The sequence below is a fragment of the Haemaphysalis longicornis genome, unplaced genomic scaffold, assembly GCF_048455015.1.
Source record: "Haemaphysalis longicornis isolate Haplotype H1 unplaced genomic scaffold, Haemaphysalis longicornis Haplotype H1 scaffold_9, whole genome shotgun sequence".
In the NCBI taxonomy this organism is placed as follows: domain Eukaryota; kingdom Metazoa; phylum Arthropoda; class Arachnida; order Ixodida; family Ixodidae; genus Haemaphysalis; species Haemaphysalis longicornis.
The window spans coordinates 171989644-172015285 of record NW_027526460.1 but is presented as its reverse complement, the minus strand read 5'-3'; the positions used below and the strand labels follow the sequence as shown (position 1 = coordinate 172015285).

Below are 25642 nucleotides of genomic sequence, written 5' to 3'. Positions count from 1 at the left end.
AATGTTCACTTCATATTGACTGAAAAGTGTAATCAGCAGTGCCGCAACTCGTGAAAGAAGCGTTGGCGAGGGGAGCAGGAAAGCGGCTTTACCGGAACGAAAATCTGAGGGGTAAGCAATGTACAGCTCCGCTTGAAAAAACAAATGTACACTTCATAGCGAGCGAAACGTGCCATCAGCAGTTCCGAAACTCGTGAAAGAGGCTTAAGGGAGGGGAGCAGTCAAGCCGCTCTGCCGGAACGAAAATCTGAGGGGTTAGCAATGTACAGCTTCGCTGCAAAACAAAGGTTTACTTCATAGGGAGTGAAAAGTGCCATCAGCAGTTTCGAAACTCGTGAATGAGTCTTTGGCGAGGGGAGCAGGAAAGCGGCTCTACGGGAACGAAAATCTGAGGGGTTAGCAATGTACAGTTTCACTGCAAAAACACATGTTCACTTCATAGCGAGTAAAAAGTGTCATCAGCAGTTCCGCAACTCGTGAAAGAGGCTTGGGGGAGGGGAGCAGGCAAGCGGCTCTGCCGGAACGAAAATCTGAGGGGTTAGCAATGTACAGCTTCGCTGCAAAACAAAGGTTTACTTCATAGGGAGTGAAAAGTGCCATCAGCAGTTTCGAAACTCGTGAATGAGTCTTTGGCGAAGGGAGCAGGAAAGCGGCTCTACCGGAACGAAAATCTGAGGGGTTAGCAATGTACAGTTTCACTGCAAAAACAAATGTTCACTTCATAGCGAGTAAAAAGTGTCATCAGCAGTTCCGCAACTCGTGAATGAGGCGTTGGCGAGGGGAGCAGGAAAGCGGCTCTACCGGAATGAAAATCTCAGGGGTTAACGATGAACAGCTTAGCTGCAAAAACAAATGTTCACTTCATAGCGAGTGAAAAGTGCCATCATCAGCAGTTCCGAAACTCGTGAAAGAAGCGTTGGCGAGGGCAGGAGGAAAGTGGGTCTACCGGAATGAAAATCTTAGTGGTTAGCAATGTACAGCTTCGTTCCAAAAACAAATGTTCACTTCATAGCGATTGAAAAGTGCCCTCTTCAGCAGTGCCGCATTTCGTAAAAGAAGCGTTGGCGAGGGGAGAAGGAAAGCGGCTCTACGGGAACGAAAATTGTAGGGGATAGCAATGTACAGCTTCGCTGCAAAAACAAATGTTCACCTCATAGCGAGTAAAAAGTGCCACCATTAGCAGTTCTGAAACTCGTGAAAGAGGCATTGGCGTGGAGAGTAGGAAAGCGGCTCTACCGGAATGAAAATCTGAGGGGTTAGCAATGTATTGATTTTGATTTGATTGTGGGGTTTAACGCGCCGACGCAACGCAGGCGATGAGGCGCGCCGTAGTGGAGGGCTCCGGATTAATTTTGACCACCTGGGGATCTTTATCGTGCGCCGAAATCTCGTACACACGGGCGTTTTTGCTTTTCGCCTCCATCAGAAAAGCGGCCGCCGCGGCCGGGAATCGAACCCGCGACCTCGGGTTAGCAATGTACAGCTTCGCTGTAACAACAAATGTTCACGTTAGCAAAACACAAGAGAAAAAATACACTAGCACCATAGCTGCACTATTGAATACCTTGGCAAGAAAACTCCCATTGCTAGGTGTGTTCATCTAGTAGGCACCCAATATACCAGCACCAATATACCAATATACCAGGGACAAATTGGTCACAGTTGGCACAGGACCGAGGTAATTGGAGAATAATGGGAGAGGCCTTTGCCCTGCAGTGGGCGTAGATAGGTTGGTGATGATGATGATGATGATGATACTAGTGTTTATCAAACTTTTTTATGTAGTGACCTACGCGCTTAGGGGAGGGCTGAAGAGATGCAGTAAAAGAGAAGGGAAGGGAGGGGCGCAGCTTTTGAGCAAGCCCCATGTACCCAGCTGAGCCTGACAGAGGTGGCACCTGTTATTTTCTTTTATGTCACATTGCGTGGTCTGACGTTTGGAACGGCAAGTGCTCCCACGATAATGAGCGAGACTGTGTCACCACACATTGCCTGGGGCAGCAGGCGCTGCCCTAGATCACCTTGTTGAGCTGTGCGGCGGCGGCAAGTCCCGCGGGCCCGCTGCCCACGATGGCGACTTTCTTGCCCGACCGCAGAGAAGGCGGGTCGGCGTGGATCCAGCCCTGCTCGAAGGCGTGGTCGATGATGGCACACTCGATATTCTTGATGGTCACTGCCGGCTCGTTGATGCCCAGCACACACGCACCCTGCATGGAAACGGTTTGGCAAGGAGCGACCAAACAGCGACCAAACAGACCATGCAGCCCAAACAGCGGGTCTCGCCCTGACCTCGCATGGGGCTGGACAGACGCGGCCGGTGAATTCGGGGAAGTTGTTGGTTTGCAGCAGTTGGGCCAGGGCCTCCTTCCAGTCTTGCTGCAGCACCAAGAGAGAGAGGGGGGACGACACGGCACACGCTCAGCCAAACCGTACAAATATCGCAAAATAACTCTGTACATCGCAAACTGCAACGCAAGCCCTCCACAAGCTGCGCAAATATGCATGCTGCTACATTATCACTGAAGTGCTCATGGCCAACCGCCAGTTATTGCCAAAGCGCTCATAGGCATAAATACACTGTTGAGGCTTGTGTACGCTTGACACTTTGTTCGACATGGACACTTTATTCACTTACGCGAAAGACCACCGCACCCCATGGCAACAAGCCACTTGCTACTCGCCTGCACCAAGAATGGTTGTGAAGTTCTTCCCCCCCCCCCCTGTTGTATTATCAGCCCCAGTAGGGCTATATTCACAGCTCTTGTGTCCATGAAGTATCTGTGCAGTGCTTTTCCTGCATCGGAACAACCTGGGAGTTGTGGCTTTGCGCCACCTTGGAATTGATGCCACTTGTCACGTTCAGCTGACGCATCCACAATGCCTGCCATATGGCGTTCTATCATCCAATGTTTCATCACAGACATCAACAAGAGTTCCATTTGAGTTGGCGTGGCCGATTTACTGACCCACGAAGAAACATTTCCACCATGATGTGCACTTCACAACTCCGTCGCATTACCTGCATTTGCCAGCTGATGCTCTCTTTCAAATGGCGGGATACAAAATTGAGGGGCGGGCTTAGATTTGAGAATATCCCGATCGCAACCTGAAAAGTAACATGCACTTATTGCCACCTGCAGGCCACTAGTATCTGGGGCTGACTCCACCGTGCCTTTTGGTCACGCTTGCTCAGAGTTACGACTTCGCCCGCCTGGTGGTCAGGATTGTGCTCCTTAATTGAGGAACACCATTTAAAATTGGTAGAAAAATAGACTGTTCACCAGAAATATACACTGACTGCACTCTGTTTTCGAGATACGATTTCATAAGTGTTAGGGGCTTCCCACGAATTCCTGATTGCGATAACTTTTCGGCTAAAATATTATGGTACAGACAGTCGAAGGCTTTACTAAAATCAATAAAGAGTGCTAAAGTGAACTTATTGTTTTCTATATTTGACAATATGTTCTCCTTAATTGTTAGCAAGGCTGCTTCAGTTGACCTTCCTTTGCGAAAACCGAATTATGCGTTCGTAATGATACTTTTTGCTTCAAGATAATTAGACATACTCGAAAAGATTAATTTTTCTATACATTCGGAGAAGACTGTTATCACAGATATGGGCCTGTAATTTTTAGGATCATTTCTATCTCCATGCTTAAAATTACCGTTATTCTTGCTCTCTTCATTTTATCTGGAAACAACGCATGCTGAAGAATTAAATCATAAGTATGAGTTAGAATTGCGATAATAAATTCTAGGACGTACTTAACAGGTTTAATTTGAATGTTGTCTATATCTAATGCTCTACTGTTTTTTATACTCATAAAAGTTCTGTATACTTCGAAATCATCAGTAGGCTCCAAAAAAACGCTTCCAGTAGGACCACTAATAGATATTTGGAGAGCAGTAGTTTCACCAGCTGGTACGTCAATGTTTGTAAAGTACCTATTGAAGTAACCCGCAAGAATTTTCCCATCATATAGTTTCTGGCCATTCTGGACTATGCTTTCGATTGGTGTGTTTATTTTGCCGCGGCCTAGAGAGTGATTTATTAGTTTCCAAGCAACGTCTGGTTGTTTTGAACAAATTTCATCAAACTGCTGGTGATATGCTTCCTTAGCTTGTCTTAGCTGATTATTTAGTTTGTTTCGTGCTTTTTTGAAAACTGTCAGGCTATCTACAGATTGTGTTCTAAAAAGGGATGGTAAAGGTTATTTCTTTCATTATTTTTTTATATGTTCCACAGTAAATGGTGTTTTAATTACCACCGTAAATGGTAATTTGAAATGGTGTTCCTCAAGGCAGCGTGCTAGGTCCCCTGCTTTTTAATTTATATATAAATGATATTAAGCACATTGACTTAAATGCAACATTTGTAATATATGCCGATGACAGTACTATACTTCATTCTGGTCCTGATGAGAATAGTCTAATGCTCAAATGTAACGCGGTTCCGCATAAATTATTTCATTGGTCAAGTTCAAATAGAATTAAGGTTAATCCGACGAAAAAAAAAGCAGTTTTATTCCGAGCTAAAAACAGAAGAGTTGAACTGAAATATACACTTAAATATGCCAATCATGATGTAGAATTAGTAAATGATCACAAGATCCTCGGTGTAACGTTCCAATCCCAGCTTTGTTTGAATAAACATGTAGATACTACCTGTAAAAAACTATCTTCTGTAGCCGGCGCGATAGCGCGCACGCGACGATTCTTCCCAGAAAAAGTTGAACTGAACATCTACAATGCTTTATTTGCCTCATATATAAATTACTGCAGCTTAGTATGGACTACTACAACTAAACAAAACATCAATAAACTACTCAACTTACAAAAGAAAGCCGTTCGCCATATTGCAAACCTTGATTATTCGTGTTCCACTCGTACTTTCTTTCCACGTTACAACATAATCAAGGCAAATTACATGTACGACTTCCGAATTCTCCGCTGCTTCTACTTTTCTTCGCTACCGATAAAAAACTTTCAAATACATTTGGCATCACTCCAGGCCCAAACTCACCCTATAAATACCCGTAACACAGACAACTGGCACCAACGAAAATTCCGCAATAACTACAAGTTGCAATCACTAGAGCACAACTTACCATTAATTCTAAATAGATACGATTTTGCAGCTAATTTTTCTTTAGGACAGCTAAAAGTGTTTTTGCCACCAAAGAGTAAACTGGAAACAGCCATGTATTGATTGATAAACATTACTCCCTGCAGTGCAAATGGTTTTGCTGATAGCCCATTTCTTTAGTTATACATTCCCCTCCAATTTTCTTGATGCGTTTTTATAAATTTTATACAATTTTATACATTTTAATGTTTTATACTTCAGAGAGTTATGACGTTGCATATTTGCATTTTGTTTGAATATGTGAAATTGCATTTTTTCAAAAGTATGTACTGAAACTGTTAGCTGCTGTGTATTTCATTGTGTGAAAATCAGTGTGTATCCATAGGTTTCATTTTGTTAGAGTTTGTATAAAAGCTCCCTGCGTTATACTGACACTGTTGTGTAAGGGTTCATGGGCGCAGTCAAGCGGTTAAGTCTGCTTTTAGCCCATGGACCTCTCCAGATGTATTTCTGGGAAATAAACCGATTGATTGCACTGTAACGGGGCCTCTGGGCGCACACGTGCGCTGGCACGGGGGGGTGAAACCTCCGGCGGGGGAGGGGGCGGGGAAACTGCAAATTGGCACTGATGGTGTCCCGCACCGCTTGACCGTTCACACAGTGCCCCAGTGCCAATGCACCCGACAGCAGCACACTCCACGAGGCTGAGAGGGGGAAAGTCAGAGGCAGTGATAAAGACACTGAGGGAAACCAAGCACATTCGCTACTCATAAATGTCACCTTAACTCTGCGGCTCTGGCCAACCCGCATATTTTGGCCGACTCACGTTTAAGGAAGTATTTTTTGCCTTTTCTTACCTCCAGTATTTCAGGGGTGGGCTGAGAATCAAGGCTTGCCTAGATTCGTGTATATTTGTGCATCACCGCTCTTTTCATGGCGTGAATCCCGAAAGCCCTTTGGCCATTGTTACCTTTTTTGGAGGGGTTTAAAAAGACCACCTTTCAGGGCTGCAAATGGGCAGGGTGAGCGGGTCGCTTCAAATTACGCTAAGTCTTCACGCCCCTTTCAGCCCGAATGCCTCATGTTCCCCCCACCGAGCAGCCTCTCTCCAAGGCCTCCCTCACCCGGAAGACGAGGTCGTTCCACTTGGGGATGATGTTGCCCAGAGGGCAGCCGTGAGACGACTGGCAGAAGGGGACGCCGCACTCCATGCACCTGCACACGCACACAACACAGCACTCCTTCTTCCTTCTCTCGCCTCCCAGTCACCACTCAAGTCTGGGCTCTAAGAACGCCTCAATAAACCTGTTACGCTCCTTTTTCTCCCTCACGGGACCTAAGGGAAACAACAGGCTCCCAGACGGCGCTGCATCACTTCGGAAGCTGCCCACCAGCCCGCGCCCAGTCTTGATACCTTCACACTACTCTTGACTGCAAACAAGACATTTAAAAAGACAGACAACAGATTTTTGTCGACTACCATATGTGCTCCAGCTCAGATGAAAGCCAGCGTTTTATAGAGTGGGGGTAACCAGAAGAGATTTATAAGCCAACTGGCAGAAATAATTTCCATTTGGCACTAAACTTTCTAAAATCTGAAAGGTGGCGGTTCGTAGCACACAAACGTGACACTGCAAAAATTTCTAGAGCACTATCACCAAAACCGTTGCGCGTTAAGGTGTTTCAAGAGGGGCGCTTTCATTTGGGGTAGAGAAAATATACGCGAACAAAATCAGTTGCCTCCCTACTAAGGTTCTTGCCCATGCGCATGTGTGTGCAGGGACACCTTCAGAACATTGCAAAAATACAATTTCTGGGAAGTACCACCAGCAAGTGGAAATGTACAACCATCACGCCATGGATAAAGGCATGCACAAATGGTACCAGGCTAATTTTTCACGCCTACCTAACGACAACAGCGTTAATCTCAGCTTGTCAGAATACATACTCTCAATATACAAACACTGAAACACTTGTGGTTGACGTATGAAAGTTGACCCCATACAGAATATGGTACCATAAATAATCTTACAAACTGCAGAATAGCTTTTGTATATTTACCATATGCCATAGAACAGTTTTGCGAACTCTTCTAAATAAGCCTATTATTTCTGTACACGCTATGGTTGAACTGTGCTTAAAAAAGTTGCACATTTCTGTTTTCTTATTGGAAATTGACAAACATTCGCTTGGATTTGAAAAGATTCGCTTCGATATGCAAGTAGTTGAACAAAATCCTTATTTGCTCCATATTTGCTCCAATACCCAAAATCATAACACACAAGCCCGTACTGTTTATACTTTGGCATTTCCTGTAACGATTTCTGTTACTGCGAGAGGTATACACTGAAATCTTGATGATACGATGCTGGGTCATGCGAATTTCGAGATAATACAAATTTCTCATAAGTCTCGGCAAAATTGCATTGTTTGCAATGGGAAAAATTTCGGCTCTTACGAACGGACCTGCGCGGCTTGGCGAATGATACCAACGAGCCGGCGAGGCACCCGACTGCCGAGCAACGAAGCGACGGCGACGTACGGCCTCCCTCTCCCCTCTTTGTCACTCCTTCTCCAGAAACGGCCGGGTTGTTTTCTGCTCCCGAAAACGTGCCGCGCACTAGACAGGCGCGCTGACACCGCCGCGAAACCACCCCCATGGTGTGCGGGCACGGCCGGCCGCGGCAACATGGCTGGGACTTCGGTTGCGAAGTGGTGCGGGGCGTTCGAGCGATCGTTTCTAACCGCTCTTTAAAATTCCGCCCAAAGCACTCACGAAGTTTCTTGTGCGGTAAATGAGCTAATAATGTGAGCGAAAACGGTGCTATAAAACATCATCCGTGCTGCTAGTGAACACGCCCATGAAATATCTGCCGGGGTGCTAGGCCTACACATCACTGGCGGAGCCAGCCCAACGTTAATAGATAGGTTCCAGCCGGCTGTCTCGAGCGCTTCGCAACTGCCACCATAAGGCGCATGTCTTTCCATTGGCGCAAGTCGCCAGGCTCCTCCCACTGCCACGGGCGTCTCGCGTCATCTTCTGAACGAGGCACAGGCGGCCGCGGGCGCGGAATCGCTGATGCTGGCGTGAAAATATCGCGCGCGCTACGACGACGCGCACGAAGCGCTTGCAAAAATGCTCCTGTAGTGAGCTTGGGCATCGCGAGTTAGGAGACAAAAATCCAGAAGACCGTTTGGTGACATAGGGGTTAAAAAAAGCAAAAAAAAACGTCTCGGATTTCTTCACACGAAAGTAAGAAACGAAATAAACAAAAACTTTTTAGTGCTCAATTTTTTTGGCCTGTTTTGGTTCATACAAATTTCGGATGATACGAATATTTTTTGCGGTCCTGCAAGGTTCGTATCATCAAGATTTTACTGCAGTATTTGCACTTTCAGCGCTGCATTTCTTTCAAGGCGTTCTGCGGAAAACTGAAAACCAGCAGACACTGCTATAAATACAGTGGAATCTCGGTGATACGAATTCAGTTGATACAAATTTCGTTGTGATACGAATTTTCAAAATTCCCCGGCGAAAATGCATTGTATGCAATGTAAAAAAATTCGGATGATCCATACACATTTACCACTCCGGTGCGGGTGATACAAACACGCGAGCCGCGAGCAGGCGACTGCGGCGTGGACGGGAGGCGGGAGTGTTGGTACGGCCGTGCGGCCTTGGTTGTGCACGGGCACACCCCACGCAGAAGGTAATTCTCCTCGTGGGGTGTTCACAATAGCAGCAAGCGACGGCAACATGGCGGCGTCATTGGCCGCGAAGTGCTGCGGCTACCTCGATCGACTGCTTCTCACTGCCCTTTAAGATGCCACTTAAGGAACAAATGAAGTCGCTTGTACAGTAAAGGAGCTGATAATGTGGGCGAAAACGACACTATAAAGCATCGTCCGCGCGGCTAGGAAAAGCGCCAATGAAATATACGCAACCTTAGTAAGCCTAACATCTCCGGCGGGGCAAGCGGGCTGTCCGGAGCGTTTTCAAGCTGCTGCCATGAAGAGTGCGCCTCGCCATTGGCTCAAGTCGGCATGCTCCTCCTGCTCCTCCCACTGCCGCGCGCGTCGGGCGTCATTTTCCGAGCGAGGTAGAATCTGTCGCGGGGGCGAAGTCGTCAACGCGGGCGAGAAAAAAGCGTGCGCGCAGCACCTACGCGCACGAATCATATGCGATTCGTGTGCGCAAGTCGCGTCGACGATCAGCACGCGTTCATTTTACTCCCGCGTTGACGATTCGGGCCAGCACCCCGGCGCCAGCCTCTGCCTCGGTTGCGGCGAACGGCAGGGAGGAGCCTCACGACTTGCGCCAATAGGGAGACACGTGCCCCGTGGCAGCCATTTCCAAGCTCTCGCAGGAGCTGGCGGGGCCACCTCCGCGGCGGATATATGGCGAGGATGGCATTTTATAGGCTCCGGACAGCGTCCAGAGGGCGACACGGAGCCCGCGACACCCAGCGCCCCCTTCGGCAGTATGCGCAACACTGGGTCGGTCCCCGCAAGACGGTACGCTGCTGGCTCGGGGGCGCTCTTCTTTTTGCAGCGCGGATTAAGCATACTAGTCGCCCCTTTTGAGCTTAAAACGAAGTAAGAGATTGTAAAGTAATCCTGCCACGTAGTGCATGTGAATGGAGAAGGATTTATTTGGTTGAACTCACGTATGAGAAGGCATATGAAGGCCGCATAGGCGTGATGCCCAGAAGAGAAACGCTTGTACAGCCTGACTGCGGGGCAAACCTTTCTCAAGATCAGCATGTTTCGCTTCAAAAGAAAACGTAATTTATATTGCTCACTCCACTAAAGAGGAGGCTTTGTCTGCAAATATATCAGACGTTGCGCGATGTTTCCGCGCGGGGTATACCATCCATGTGAGTGCACTTGCATGCGACTCTGGACCACACGGGAGTTACATATACGTCTTTGATCCGAATGTGATGCTCCAACATGTAACAGTCTAAAATTCACGTTTGTTGGGGTATAGCGAAAGTGCGGACGTTAATTAGTGCCCGCTTCGCCGAGAAACTTTTGGGCTTCCAGTTGTAGCCCAGTACGTTAGTTGCATATACGTAAACACGCCCCCAAAAAAGAAACTCATCACGAGAAGGCTATCACAAGAAATTCCTTTGGACAGGGATGGGATGGGGGAGGGGTAAGCAGAACATCTAATAGGCGTATCGGAATAAATTACGGAATATTCATATTCGCGTATTTTTTTTCTCTCCATGCCAACGGTTCGGCAGGAGACCTCCCTTAGGAAGGAATAGTAGCGCTTTTATTACGATCAACACTTTTGCAACAAAAGTCACGGGAGAAAAAATTTAGTTCCCTGAGTACACCCCTCACTGGTCCGGAGTGACCGCAATCACAACGGATGGGATAAATAAAGTTTGTCCTCCTCCTCCTCCTCCCCGAACGCGAAAATTTTTTTTCCTATGTACATATTGTTCCAACTTTGATTGCGGAACGTCTTAGCTCTATTTTTTGTTGCTTTTCAGTGGCTTAGACAATAATTTCATTGTTTCTTTTGCAAGAAGAGGCGGTGATTTTACGCTGTCCAAATTCTCGCGAAACATTTGGGAACATTAACGCCAATAAGTGTCCGCGCCCATATGTGGTTATATGTATTTAATTCGGCGGTATAAGCATATTAGATGAAGCAGAGTAGAACCGCTGGGTGATAAACTACTCTGCTATACCTGTGTTCGGGGGCCCTCTTTGTTACCAAATTTAATGCGCATTTGTGTGTATTTACCGCCTGCTGGCCACCCTACTAGCAAGCTTCTCGTACACCAAGGCAGCATGTAATCCGCTCGCTTAATATGGGCCTTTCAAGATTCAGTAACCATGATCGGTATCTCCGAAAAAAAAAATAGAGAAGAACAATCCGCGGGAGAATGCAAAGCCTTGAACACATGCTTCCCAGTTGTGCTAGCCTACGGCTCGGCAGCGAGGCGACAGCATTTTATCAGTGCCCCGTTTTATTTGGAGGCTTCCCCCGACTGTATAACATTTTGCATGACTTTGTTGCTCTATGTAGTACTTATACACGCAAATAACGGTATAACAAACGTTTTTTGCTAAGTTGCGTTCACTGGCGCTGAAGGCGGTCGGCGCGGCGGGACCGACTCAGAGTTGCGCGTGTCTGTCGCGGCTGGCGCTGCGATCGCGCGGCAAACTTCGCTGTCCAGAGCCTATAGCGCAGTTTTCTCCCACAATGTGAGCACCTTTCCCGCATGAGCGATTTCGTTTACACCTTCAGCTGCGTTTTACCAAAAGGTTACAAGCTGTCGCTGAGGCTACTTGCGCCTCTGACATGCGCGGGACTATTCCACTTTTTCTCGTTTTCTGATGATACGAATTTTCGGGTGGCACGAATATTTTTGCCGCCCCTTGAGATTCGTATGATTGAGATTCCACTGTAAAACCGCACTTCTTAGTAGACACTAGCGCAACCAGCCCACAGCATCATCCACTTATATCAAGGTACGCTCAGTTTGCAGCATTCAGAGGACACACCACCACATGTCAACAGACCACACAGCTACAGAGCCAAGTGCGCCTAGAGCGGCCACAACGATGAGCACAACTACTGTGGAAGTGGGAATATAGGTCAACCTCGTGGCCAAAAAATTGGAAATAAAGTTTTACTGAAGCTATAAGCGCTTTAGAGCAATAGAGGACCGCTTCTGCATGGCTGCCTCGCACACGGCAAGTCGCCCTCGGTGCAGCCCGGGTAATCGCTTGCGGAGCACTTCTTACACCCGCCGCAGGAAGCGAGAACCCAGCATGGGACAGCCACGTGCCGAACGTCGCGAAGCCGGTGCGTGCAAGCGGCCAGCCGGCGTCCTGGGGTTGTCCCCGCCCGTCTCTTTCGTAGTGACGTCGCCTGATGCTCGCGGACAAAAGTGGCCACCTTGTTCTCCAGTTTCTTCCAAACCAGTAGCGCACACTCCTTTTGGTGACACCGAAAGTGGTATGCCATTGGCTCGGGCACGCTACACGACCTTTCTTTTAAATGCCAAGTGATGTTGAGCAAGAAGAAAATGTCACGCTCACTGACCGCGAGGGAAGCAACAATGGCCACGCATCCGATTGATGTCAGTGGCGACGGTGCCGTTGTGGTTCTGACGGGCCCGATGGTCTGCCTGGTTGCGAGATGACAACTATTATTATGCCAATGTAGGTCGAGGAGTCGAGAAATATTTCGGTAAAAACTTCAACCCATATTCCGACTTATACGGTAACGCGCTGTCATTGTTTATGTTTTGATGAAGTGGGTTTTGATGAAGCTAAAACAGCTCTATGCCCAACTGCCATACTCGCACCAAACCTTAATGTTCATGACGCCTGCTTTGAGATTGGATTCACGCGGCTACGACAGTGCACATCAACTACAACATTTCACGGCGCCCGCCTTCATGGCTGGGCCAATCGATGTAAGGTGATATGCTTTCAGCGCGGCAATTCACATCTGCTTTGACGCCGGTGTTAACGTGCCCGCACAGTATAGCAGCAATTTTCTGATTCAGAGAACCGAGACACGCACACAACACACGGGCAAACGTTTAGTGCAGCAGGGTGTGCACCAACCAAGAGAAAATAACACCTGGTCCCAGCTGGTTTATGGTAAATTCAACCAAACACCAGATGGGACCAGCTACAGTTTTCTCTTGGTCAGCCACAGGGCCCTGTTCTCAACTCCGCGGATGATTTTTTTGTGTAGAGAACCAGTGACATGTTCACGTTGACCTCTGACAACATGCAGAGTAATGTGATGCTACAGGTAGTGCACATAAGAGATACAAAAACAACAAATGTCATGCACCATAAATATTTGGACGGCAGCTGAGGCTGGGAAGACAGGCACACTCCATAAGGTTAAAATTAGCAGCAGCACCACAAGGCAATCAAGTAACCTTGATCCAAAAGCGAGTGAAACTAAAGAACATCATCATCATCATCATCATCATCACCACCAGCAGCATATCTACGCCCACTGCAGGGCAAAGGCCTTTCCCATTATTCTCCAATTACCCCGGTCCTCTGCTAACAGCGACCAATTTATCCAAGCAAACTTCTTGATCTCATCTGCCCATCTACGTTTCCTCCGCCCCCTGCAACGCTTGCCTTCTCTAGGGATCCACTCTGTTACTCTTAATGACCAACGGTTATCTTGCCTTCGCATTACATGCCCTGCCTACATTGATTTCTTCTTAAAGTCTACTAATACGTCCGTAACACGCGGTTGTTCCCTGGCCCACTCCGTTCTCTTCTTGTACCTTAATGTTACACCCATGATCTTCCGCTCCACTGCCTGGTGAGTCGTTCTCAATTTAATTTGAACTGTCTCAATGAGCCTCCAAGTTTCTGCCCCGTAGGTGAGTACCGGTAAGATGCCGATGTTATACACTTTCTTGTTAAGGGGCAATGGTAGGCTGCCATTTATTATCTGGGAATGCCTGCCGAATGCCCTCCACCCTATTTTTATCCTTCGAATTATCTCTGCCTCATGGTTATGGTCTGGGTTCACAACTTGGCCTAAGTAGACATATTGGCACAACTTGGGCTAAGTCGGAAGAACATCACATAGCCATTTTTCCTCTATCTATATATATTTGTTTCTTTCAGTCGCTTGTTGAAATCGCTTGTTCAAAACATAGTTGAGCTCTCTGCTTCAATGCAAGCTCTGTTGCATTGCAACCTTCCCGACCATCACCGCCACCACACTATCGTTTGCTGCCATGCTGCAAGTTTACGGCGTCACTACAGAAGAAGACAGCCGTGGCCATCGCTTGCATGACAAAATTAAGGACCGCAACGCTGCGCCTGTTGATGATGGAGCGTTCCGATTCTGCTGATTCACTCATTCGTCAAGCGCAGTAAAGAATAAAAGTCAGACTTTGGTATTTTACTTGTGAATTCGATCATGTGACCCTCCTGCTTACTAGGAGGAGTGTGGACAAACGCCATGCATTTGGTTAACTTTGTCTTGGAGAGGCTTGTTTTGTTGCTGTTGTGTTGCTGTAGCAACACAACAGCCCTGTTGTGTTGCTGTTACACCAAACAAGTAATTGCTATGTTATTGCTAATGGTTAAAACAAAATACAGCATGTTATTCTTATGGCCCAGTACTGCTGGCTTGTCAACAGTAAATACTACAACTCTTTTGTTAGAAAAGTTTTAAAATGTGTGTGAAACTGCGTCTGTTGCGAATTCACGGGGATTTTATGCCGCTGAAGGTCGGTGAATTATTTTTCCCTATTTCACGGTGAAGGCAGTCTCCATTTGCAAGCTGTTACGTAACATCACGTCACATTTACGCAGGCTGAAGTCCCCAATGTGTGACGCATACGTTTCCGCAACTGTTTATATTACGTCACGTATTCTTAGCCAATCACAGGAAGGGCGTAACCTATAAGCCACCTAGTTGTTGAATAGCAATAACAGGCCTACCTTGCCATGTCTGCTGCATTATGTCTAGCTTTTCAGTGCCGGCCAAGACATATGCACTTTCATCAGCGAACAAATAAGGCAAAAGTTTGGAACTGGTGCCATTAAACGTAATGGAACGTCAAAATGACGACAGCATGCACAGCCGTTTTGTCAGCGAAAGCATCTGGTGAACTCCCGAATTCAGGGAAAATTGACAAAGTTGAGAACAGGGCCCGCACTCGGTCCCCAGTTGGGAACAGAGTGGCACAGTGAGAGAAGGACACCTGGCGGCCTGGACGCGGATGTTCTTGCGGACCCCTGCCCGGTTGTAGATCTCCTTCCAGTCCTGGATGCGCTGCAGGGCGGGCCGGTACGGCTCCGCCTCCCGCCTGTACTTCATGAAGCCCCTGCAGCAGAGAAGGGGGTATGCTCGCTCTGCACACACGAAAGCGACAAAGCAACAACGAAAGCGACAACGAGGGAATGGGCATTGCGCAGCTAATTTTCCCACTGCTATCCTGCACGCTTTGAGACATGCACAAAACCAAATGGACACAACAAATATTTTCCACTGAAAATCGTTTGCTTTTTACATGCGAAATAGATTATCAACTCTGGAGTATCCCACGTAGTCATGCAGACAAAATACGAGCTTGCTCAATTTGGCCACTCCTTCAACTCCATTCCAGCACCAAGAGACACTTTTATCCGAAAAAGCTGCAAACTTTCATGCAACACAGCATTCCTACTGGTGCAATAAAATGGCCCCGCTACAATCAGCCAGTCATGTTTCGAGGCTTCGGTCGGTGCCGTGCGTGCCTCTGGTGTTGTTTCAAGTTAGCGATGACCCTGGCCGCACGGGGCCTTTACCGTGTCTTGTCGAGGTTCTCCTGCTGCTGCCTCTTACGGTCCCCATCGGCGACCACCTCCTCGATGTCGGCCACTTTCTCCTGGGCGGCCACTGCAGCAGCAGCGGGGGCAGGCAGCCGCCGGTCCTTCTGGGATGCCTCCTCGGCCAGCTGGCGCAGCGCTCGCTGGTACTCCTTGGGGAACACCTGCGGGGCACAGGGGCATCCGCTCGAGCTCTCTCCTCGCACAAGTGTTCCCCCCACAGTCCCTGTTCAACTGCACCCTCCTCGCAGTGTACCCTGGGAATTCGTCTAGGCCGCTCTATTCATCAATGCCACGCTCAATACTTTTTCTAACGTGCTGCCCCGAACTGCAGCACAGGGGCACCACCAGTTATGCATGGAGCTCTACCCATCACAAGACTCACTGTGTGTTACTGTGAATACAACTCGAGTTCTGAGAGGCGGCGATGAAAGTGGAAACCTTTCCCTCAACCATGCGGGGTGCTAAAAGCTGCCGCTACACTGGTTATGTCACCGAAAGCTCATCCTTTGCGCCACTATGTCTACTTGGGCATGATGGGCACCTCTGTCGTTATCTTCTTGTTGAGGAGAACCTGCCCTCGTGTTTGGTGGGGAAAAGTAGTGCCAGTAAATAACGGTTTCCGCAAAGACGGGGCTCTCGCTGGTATCTGCAAGAGTTCCTCTGCAATTCTTGTCCGCACAGGAAGCACTTGGTAGGCCCCACATGTGGCCTGTGCGCCTGGCAGATGGCATACATCCCTCGACTGTTTGTGCCCGCATGCAGAAACCAGCAGGTGTCGTTTGTAGTGTAGCTCGTACAGTGACCACTCAATCTGTGATCAGCTGTTTTTACGTTCACGGCTGGAGGCACGCCACTGATTGGCTGCGCTACGCCCACCACCACCATTCGACTCGGACAGTCCAAGTGCCAGCGTGGCTGCTGCAGTTCGGGGACTTCAGCTATGCATCGGGACCCTCTGCAGCGGTGCAGAAAGCGCCGACGCGGTCCATGCCTGGCTGCATGGGGCCGCAAGCAAGAGCATGGACAACGCTGCCAGAAGCCGAGTACTTATCGGCTGTCAAGAAGGCCTTCACCAGTCCTTTTGGCTGCCCGTTGTTGCAACCGTGTCATCGCAGCGCTGACTCCAGTTGTTGCGACCGGGCGGAGGCACCCGATCCCAGCTCCGTGGCCTCCGACATACGAGTGGTAGCGTGTATGATGCGAGCGGCCAGCCGCTGTTGCAGCCGTGAAGAAGTCCAGAAGCAGTTGGCTAACGTAACTGTTTACTTTTCATAGCGAGAGGTGAGCCGAAGCCAAAACAAACATACAATGCCCCGACGGGCGAGGTTACAATACAGGACTCGAGCAGAGCGACCGCATGGATTCGCTGCTCAGACAGGAATGATTTTTAGCGTTTGGGGCTGCTTCTATTTATACCCAAAAGCAACAATGGTCAAACGCGAACAAGTAGCCACACGCCACGAACATCACAGACACACAGAACGCTCTTTCCACAGTTCGTGAGTCATTCATAGCCTCGGCGCACGTGGAGTCCGAGAGAGGGGAGAGAGTGTCCTTGAAAGGTGCCGGGGCCGCGCTATCGAATGTTGATCGCGCCGATAGCGAAACGTCTGAGCCGGGCATGTCGAGGCGTGACTCACCGCAACGCTGGCGCCTGACGGCAGTGGCGCACGTGGTGGCTTCGCACGTGGACGCTGATGCGGGAAAATACGGCGGCGTTGGCCGATTCGTAACACCGTCAAGGAGTTGCTCGCTTCCACAAGTAGACACAGCAACCAGATGAGACCACCGACGCTTTTTTAACCGTCCTTCGTACAATGCTAAAGTGGTGTAACTACGCATTGCCTACCGTTAAACATACCGTATTTACACGATTGTAAGTCGACTCGAATATAGGTCGACCTCCAAAAGTTGTATCTCTCAAAAAAAGGAAATGCGAGCGCCGGCTAGAAAATCCTATCACAAAGAGACGCTCTTCCGTCAACCCACACGGCGGCTCTACCATCAATGATCGATGCTCCCACAAAAGCCCTGCGCTCGCGGTATACGCGGTGGATGCTAAAAAAGAAAAGCTTTTGTATAAGCACCCGAAATATCCATGCATGCGCTGTGGGGTAGGCAGGAAGAATACATTCGCTGCGAGATGACAACCATCGAAGCAACCGGCAGCGGCCACTGCCGCGCGACACCAAAACAAACAACATGGCGCCCGACGGAAGCGGCCGCGAGCGATATACTTTTGAGCGACTAACCTCTCACCATCGCGTTCTGAAGTGCACTAAACAATGTGATATGATTTGGGCTACGTTAGCGCCGCTCATTGAATGAAGGAATTCGCTAATACTCATTTTGTTTATGAGAAACCTTTTTGACGCATTTTTTGCACGCGATTTGTGAGCGTCGTGCGCTGGCGACTTTTTCACGCCGGCGTAGCCGATTCTGCGCGCACGACGGCTTCTAGTTCTACGTCGGTATGACGCGTGACGAGGGCGGCAGTGGGAGGAGCCTGACGAATAGCCCCAATGGGGAGGCGCGCTCTTCATGGCGGCAGTTTGAAAGCGCTCAGGACAGCCGGCTATCGCCGGAGGAGATGTTTAGGCTTACCACAGTGGCAGATATTTGATTGGCACTTTCCCTAGTGGCGCGGATGATGCTTTATAGGTTCGTTTTAGACCACATTATCAGCTCCTTTCCTGCACAAACGCCTTCGTTTGTGCCTTCAGCGATATTTTAAAGAGCGGTCGCTGGAGTTACGCGCACCTCTTCGCGTCTGGTGACGCCGCCATGTTGCCGCCGCCGATCGCGTCGCGCGCAGCATGCGGGTGGTATTCGCGGCAGCGTCAGCGCGGCGCATGTTCGCGAGCAGAAAACGCCCCATGCTGTTCACACTTTAGACCATAACCATGAGAACGAGGGTTCAAACTGTCCCCACCTTGTAGCACCCCCGATTTCTCGTTTCTTGCCGTTACTAGCGGTAGACAGTTCGATTTCGATTCTAAGTCGACCCCCCAACATTGGATTGTCAAATTTGAAAAAAAAGGGTCGACCTACAATGTTCTAAATACCGTACCCTAGAAACATTCCAATGAAAATTTGTATTGGTACAATAGAAATAGTGTATTCGTTCTATAGTTTAGGCTACTGGTTCTGTTTAGGACCAATACAAAATCTATTGGTCTGATAGTGTCACATTGTGTCATAGTGTTACCACTTGATACATTGTAATATTGTCACAACCAATTGGTATTGGTTGTATGAACCTAATAGACCAATAGGGGAAATCTATTGGTCAAATACATTGTCCAGTGCAGGTTTACAGGCACTCATAAAAAGTTAAGTTGTTGGCTTTTTGAGCACAACTGTAAGTTTTGTTGTCAAATGGAGTTGTGATTAGAGGCTTCATTTCCTGTTGTATGTCTAATATCTTCACATTTTTAACGGTAACTTATATATCAATTGTTTTCTAAAAAACTTGCAGGCACGTGTGAAGCAATACACGTTTCACCCGCCGCGGTGGCTAAGGTGGTGCTCTGCGGAGCCCAAGAAGGGAGTGGACGGGACGGGCGGCAGCGGCTGTTTGCAAGATGGAGGTGAAAGTTCCCACGTGTCAATCTCGCGGTTGCGGTGCACGTTACATATTCTTGGTGGTAAAAACTACTCCACAGCCCTCCACTACGGCACCCTCATAGCTGTGGTAGAAATGCAAAACCCCCCAATTTGATTTTTGGCAACAACGTTTCAACTCGACGACATTTTACAAAGTAAGAGGAGTCCAAGGGCCGAGACGTCCCGATGATGCAATGATGTTCTATTTACACAGATGGCGAACCGAGGAAGATGAAGCAGCTCGAGCGAGAGCTGCTCCGGCGTGGTTACCGGCACCGATAAGACCATCATCATGGGTGCGGCGAGGATTCTCCATAAAGTTTCTACATCTTACCCGGCACTAAAGAACCGGTAGCGAGTCCACGTCTTGTCGGTGCATCAACTTCGGCCAAGTTCGAACCGGTGAGGCAGTCAGACGGGAAAACTGCCGCCGGTGCCGTCTTTTAAACCCACGCATAGAATGTCGGCGCAGTCCACGCCGAGACGCTTAACATGCTTAATTTTGTCTTCATAGTCAATATTTGTAGCAACGTCTTCGTCTAGATGGTCAATGTCGATAAACGGTTCTATTTCTTCATTCAATAATCTCAACCTAACTTCATATTTCCTTAGCTCATGCAGCAACCTCGTCAACACATCGCTAACGCCACAGGCCTCATGTTGCTCTTGCTTCTTTGCACAGTGCTCGCGCTATCCGCTCTTTTGCTCATGTTATTTCCAGTTTTTCAACGTGCATCCTGGACTAAGCAAGGTCCAAACCGGGTTGAAGATGAAGCGCTTCTTGCATTGCGCGATGCGCTGCGGCATTCCCCTCACCGATTATGGAATCCGTTTCTAGTCCCATCGAAGAAAATCCTCGGACCGGGGGGGGGGGTGCCTTGTCGTCTTTCCCCATCGCGGTCGGTCGGCTACGGGTAGCAACATCGCCGATATGTCCATCAAACGGTCCGTCCTCGACATCTACGGGTCCTCCTTCTCGTAGGCCAAAGTTCGGCTAACTCCGAATCGCATTGGGCCTTCTTCCCGGGTTTATTGGCACCAAAATAAAAAATAATATGAGAGACCAAGGGCCGAGACGTCCCGATGATGCGATAATATTCTATTTACAAAGATGGTGAACTGAGGAACGTGAAGCAGCTCGAGCGAGAGCTGCTCCCGCGTGGTGACCGGCACCGATAAGACCATCATCATCGGTGCAGCGAGGATTGCCCATAAAGGTTCTACACCTTTGATTCTTGTTACCTGCAAGCAGTTTCTATGTCGCATGCCTCCCCATTGGCGCAAGTCGCCAGGCTCCTGCCAGGGGTTGTTTTGGCCGAAGAAGAAGTCTCCATCGGCGTGCGATCGCAGTGACGGGCGTGAAAAAAACGCACGCACAAGGCTCTTAGCGACCCACAAATGCTTCGCCGCGCACTTGCTACTGTAACGATGGAACCCAATAAACACAAGCGAACACGAATGAAGCACGAAGCGGCGGCACAAAGCGGCGGCACTGTGGCACCTTGAGCGTCCGCGACTGATCCTTAAAGAAAGCATGCCACTCCTGATTTCCCCCCACCCTAACCACATTTCTGCGATAAGAACTTCAGATGCAAGTCAAAAGATCACTCCCAGTCGCCAGATATCTGTTCCGACGAGGACAGCGTTTCAAAGCGGCCTTACACACTGCCAGCTGCTCGCCTTCCAGGTTTGTTTCCATACGAGGGTATCTCCGGATGTCTAGTGTTGCTGCTTAATTGAACTGTCTATTCGAACAAAGTTTCCGATAAGTTTTTGTACTAGTTAATTTCAAAAATCTTAGGTGGCGCTGCAATGGAGGAGGCTCGTTGTGCTCATCTTTTTTTATCGTGCAACAGCTCCACAGCCGAAGCTTGCAGGGAACGATACTAGCGTATCGCGCTTCATTCCTGCAAGCAAGGCTACAATTGCAAGTCAGAAGATGATAATAAAGTTCAACTTTATGTTTTGAGAGATAACTGACCGTGAACGTCAACAAGCATCACCCACGGAGTTCCGTTTTTTAACTTCATGCATGTTTTCCACATCGTGTAATTGTTCCAAATACTTGAATTTGAATCTGAATTTTATTGGCGCAGCAGCCAAATTTGGCTATAATGAGCCAGACACAAGGTAATATATTTCGAACACACTACAGTAAAAGGCTCACGTTATAATTATGTAAAGTGGTAAAATCAAAGTTTCTGTAAAAGCTTCAGTGCACTCGAAAATTTACAAAACCGCTCATGTAAAAATGACGTAACATGGTAAATCACAGTTTTTCTAAAAGCTTGATGGCACTAAAAAATTTAAAAACCTTTTCCAAGAGAACCAGGGGTTCATCGCCTAGCAGTAAAACAGGGTGCAATAGAATTAGCAATTTATAAAAGTGGGAAAAAAATTCACGGGCGCTTGTTTTCGTAACTAGGACACTATAAGTATGTGTATTACTGTAAGGCGCTTCCCACACTGCTCACATTCTGGAGGGTCTGTATGTATGTATCTGTTTGTTTTATGGCGCAAGGGCAACAATGGCCAAAGAGCGCCAACGCAATGGTTGATCATTTTGAATGATGTTTTAATAAAATGGTGCTGTAAATGTGACGATTTTAAAAGAGGTTAGTGTGGGGGTGTATACAGCCCCTCATTTACAATAACAATAAAATTGGGGAAATGGGAATGGCAGGGTAAGAATGTAAAAAAAAATAGACACTCATAGCGTCCTCCCACTCTGAGAGGCCCCGAGGTTACACGAGGTATGATATGCGGTTTAAAATGCCAATGTCTCCCAGGCAAGCAAAAAGGCGTTTACTTGGAATTAAGGGTTGATCAGCTAAAAACATCGAGGGATGAAGAGGAATCATGTGAGTGTAGAGTTCCCGGAAGTGCTTTTTCCTTGCCTTGTGGAAGTACCCACACTCAACTAAGACATGGCTGACGGATAGGCGATGTCCGCACCTGTCGCATTGTGGCGGTGGTTTGCCCTGCAGAAGGTGCGAGTGAGTAGCGTATGTATGGCCTATTCCTAATCTGCACATGTATACTTCCGTTGTTCTGTTGTGTTTTTCTGTGTAGTAGCTGCCTAATTGGGGTTTTATAGTGTGGAGTTTGTTATCTGTCTGAGTGTCCCAGTGTTGCTGCCAGCTTTGTCGGATTGCCTTTCGAATGAATGGTTTCCAGTCAAGATAGAAAAGCTGCTGAACGTCGACGCCGCCGCGGCGCTCTGGTCTGCGAGTTCATTACCAGGAATGCCACTGTGTCCAGGCACCCAACACACGACTATGACCTGTTTTAAAGCGTAGGCTGCCATTAGCTCTTTAACTAACCTGTTCAGCACAATGTTCCTACTTGGTTTTCCATAATGCAGTGCTGTCACAACACTCAATGAGTCTGTTTATATAATGGATTGTTGTGTCTTTGTTTGTATTATGTGTTCTAGCGTAATTAATATAGCATGTGCCTCAGCCGTAAATATACTTGTGTTTCTGTTTAGTGTCCTTGTGCTGGCAAAGTTTTGACCGTGTGCAGCACATGCCACAGTAGTGGCAGTTTTGGAGGCATCTGTGTAAAAGGCAGTGTAAGGGAATTTGTTTTGCAAGTGCAGGAAGTGTTGTCGGATGAGTTCTGCGGGTGAATGTTTTTTGTAAATTTCCTTGAATGACATGTCACAGGTGACAGGGCGCAGTTGCCAAGGCGGCATGAACTCAACAAAGTCAGCTTTGTAAGATTCTGAGAAAATAACCCCAAGTTCCTGCGCATCCACTTTCACTCGGATAGAGAAAGGCAGAGGAAGCGACGGACGGCTCAAAAACAGCCTTTCGGACGCTTTGTTTTCAAGAATAGCATTTAGCGGATGACTATTTAAGGATGTTGCCCTTACGCAGTACAAAAGTGCCATGTATGTACGCTGGTGCTCTAAGCACCACTGATCCGTTTCTGCATAGAGGCTTTCAATAGGACTCGTCCGGAAAGCCCCGGACGCCAGGCGGAGCCCCAAGTGCAGCACTGCGTCCAGCATTTTTAGAGCTGTTTTTGAGGCAGACCCATACACTGCACTTCCGTAGTCTATACGGGACCTGACAAGACTGTTAAAAACACGTAAAAGACATGTTGTATCTGCACCGTATGACTGGCGGGAAAGGCCTTTTAAGATGTTCATAGTCTTCATGCATTTCATTTTAAGTTGTTTAATGTGTGGGATTAATGTAAGTTTATCATCTAAAACTACTCCAAGAAACTTGTGTTCTCTTTTTACGGGTATGTCGACTCCCTTAAGTTGTATGGTTGGTTGCAGATGAATCCCACGCTTCCTGGAAAAGAGAACACAAGTGCTTTTCTGCGGATTTAGGATAAAACCACTTTTGTCTGCCCACTTGGCTAGTCTGTTCACAGCAACTTGGATCTGCCGTTCACAGATAGAGGAGTTGCATGACCTGAAGCTAATGTGAACGTCATCTACATAGATTGAATAAAAAATGGTGGGTGGCAGTGCTCTCCCTAACGTATTAATTTTTACAATGAAAAGTGTGCAGCTAAGCACTCCACCCTGGGGAACGCCATTTTCTTGTGTATACGTCCTGGATAACGCTGCGCCAACTCGTACCCGGAATGTTCTATCTGATAAGTAGCTTTCCAGCGTGTTTAACATGTTTCCATAAATGCCGAAAGATTTAAGGTCATGCAGGATGCCATACCGCCAAGTGGTGTCATAGGCCTTTTCGATGTCAAAAAATACAGATATACAGTGTTGTTTACGGGCAAAAGCTTCTTTAACATAAGATTCAACAGCTATAAGATTGTCAGTTGTTGACCTGTCCAAGCGAAAGCCTGCCTGGCAGCTATCAAGGACACCATGATATTCCAAGAAATAGATAAGCCGTCTATTGATCATCTTTTCAAAGAGCTTGCTCAAGCAGCTTGTCAAAGCAATAGGGCGATAGCTTGTCACAGAAAAGGCATCTTTCCCCTCTTTCAATATAGCCAACACAATTGCCTCTTTCCAAGCATGAGGGAAGTACCCAGCACACCATATCTTGTTGTACAAGAAGAGAGGAGTATTGAGGGTATCTATGTGCAGGTGCTGAATCATTGTGTATGTTATTTTATCAGCTCCTGGCGCCGAAGCACGGCATGTGTTGATTGCTACCATAAGTTCCTGCAGCGAAAAAGGAGAGTTATACCCATCATTAGATTTCTTGTGGTCACGAATAGGCTTTCTTTCAATAGATTCTTTGTATCGCAGGAGTGTCTCAGTGTAGTGGGAGGAGCTGGAAATATGTTCAAAGTGCTCCACCAGGGTGTGCATCCTGGACTACGCAAGGTCCAAACCGGGTTGAAGATGAAGCGCTTCTTGCATTGCGCGATGCGCTGCGGCATTCCCCTCACCGATTATGGAATCCGTTTCTAGTCCCATCGAAGAAAATCCTCGGACCGGGGGGGGGGGGGGGGGGTGCCTTGTCGTCTTTCCCCATCGCGGTAGGTCGGCTACGGGTAGAAACATCGCCGATATGTCCATCAAACGGTCCGTCCTCGACATCTACGGGTCCTCCTTCTCGTAGGCCAAAGTTCGGCTAACTCCGAATCGCATTGGGCCTTCTTCCCGGGTTTATTGGCACCAAAATAAAAAATAATAGGAGAGACCAAGGGCCGAGACGTCCCGATGATGCGATAATATTCTATTTACAAAGATGGTGAACTGAGGAACGTGAAGCAGCTCGAGCGAGAGCTGCTCCCGCGTGGTGACCGGCACCGATAAGACCATCATCATCGGTGCAGCGAGGATTGCCCATAAAGGTTCTACACCTTTGATTCTTGTTACCTGCAAGCAGTTTCTATGTCGCATGCCTCCCCATTGGCGCAAGTCGCCAGGCTCCTGCCAGGGGTTGTTTTGGCCGAAGAAGAAGTCTCCATCGGCGTGCGATCGCAGTGACGGGCGTGAAAAAAACGCACGCACAAGGCTCTTAGCGACCCACAAATGCTTCGCCGCGCACTTGCTACTGTAACGATGGAACCCAATAAACACAAGCGAACACGAATGAAGCACGAAGCGGCGGCACAAAGCGGCGGCACTGTGGCACCTTGAGCGTCCGCGACTGATCCTTAAAGAAAGCATGCCACTCCTGATTTCCCCCCACCCTAACCACATTTCTGCGATAAGAACTTCAGATGCAAGTCAAAAGATCACTCCCAGTCGCCAGATATCTGTTCCGACGAGGACAGCGTTTCAAAGCGGCCTTACACACTGCCAGCTGCTCGCCTTCCAGGTTTGTTTCCATACGAGGGTATCTCCGGATGTCTAGTGTTGCTGCTTAATTGAACTGTCTATTCGAACAAAGTTTCCGATAAGTTTTTGTACTAGTTAATTTCAAAAATCTTAGGTGGCGCTGCAATGGAGGAGGCTCGTTGTGCTCATCTTTTTTTATCGTGCAACAGCTCCACAGCCGAAGCTTGCAGGGAACGATACTAGCGTATCGCGCTTCATTCCTGCAAGCAAGGCTACAATTGCAAGTCAGAAGATGATAATAAAGTTCAACTTTATGTTTTGAGAGATAACTGACCGTGAACGTCAACAAGCATCACCCACGGAGTTCCGTTTTTTAACTTCATGCATGTTTT

The 25642-nt window shown here is 48.0% G+C and overlaps 1 protein-coding gene across 4 annotated transcripts in view; it reads right to left on the bottom strand.

Annotated features, from left to right (window-relative positions):
• LOC144151392 (uncharacterized) overlaps positions 1–25642 on the bottom strand; it is a 458541-nt gene that overhangs the window by 94281 nt on the left and 338618 nt on the right. For all 4 annotated transcript variants that reach the window (XM_077682433.1, XM_077682432.1, XM_077682435.1 and 1 more), the window contains 5 exons: positions 15401–15585; positions 14815–14937; positions 6214–6304; positions 2290–2376; positions 2022–2207 (listed from right to left, as the gene is read on the bottom strand). In XM_077682433.1, the coding sequence (XP_077538559.1) occupies positions 2022–2207; positions 2290–2376; positions 6214–6304; positions 14815–14937; positions 15401–15585 (672 nt within the window). The remainder of the gene's footprint in view (positions 1–2021; positions 2208–2289; positions 2377–6213; positions 6305–14814; positions 14938–15400; positions 15586–25642) is intronic.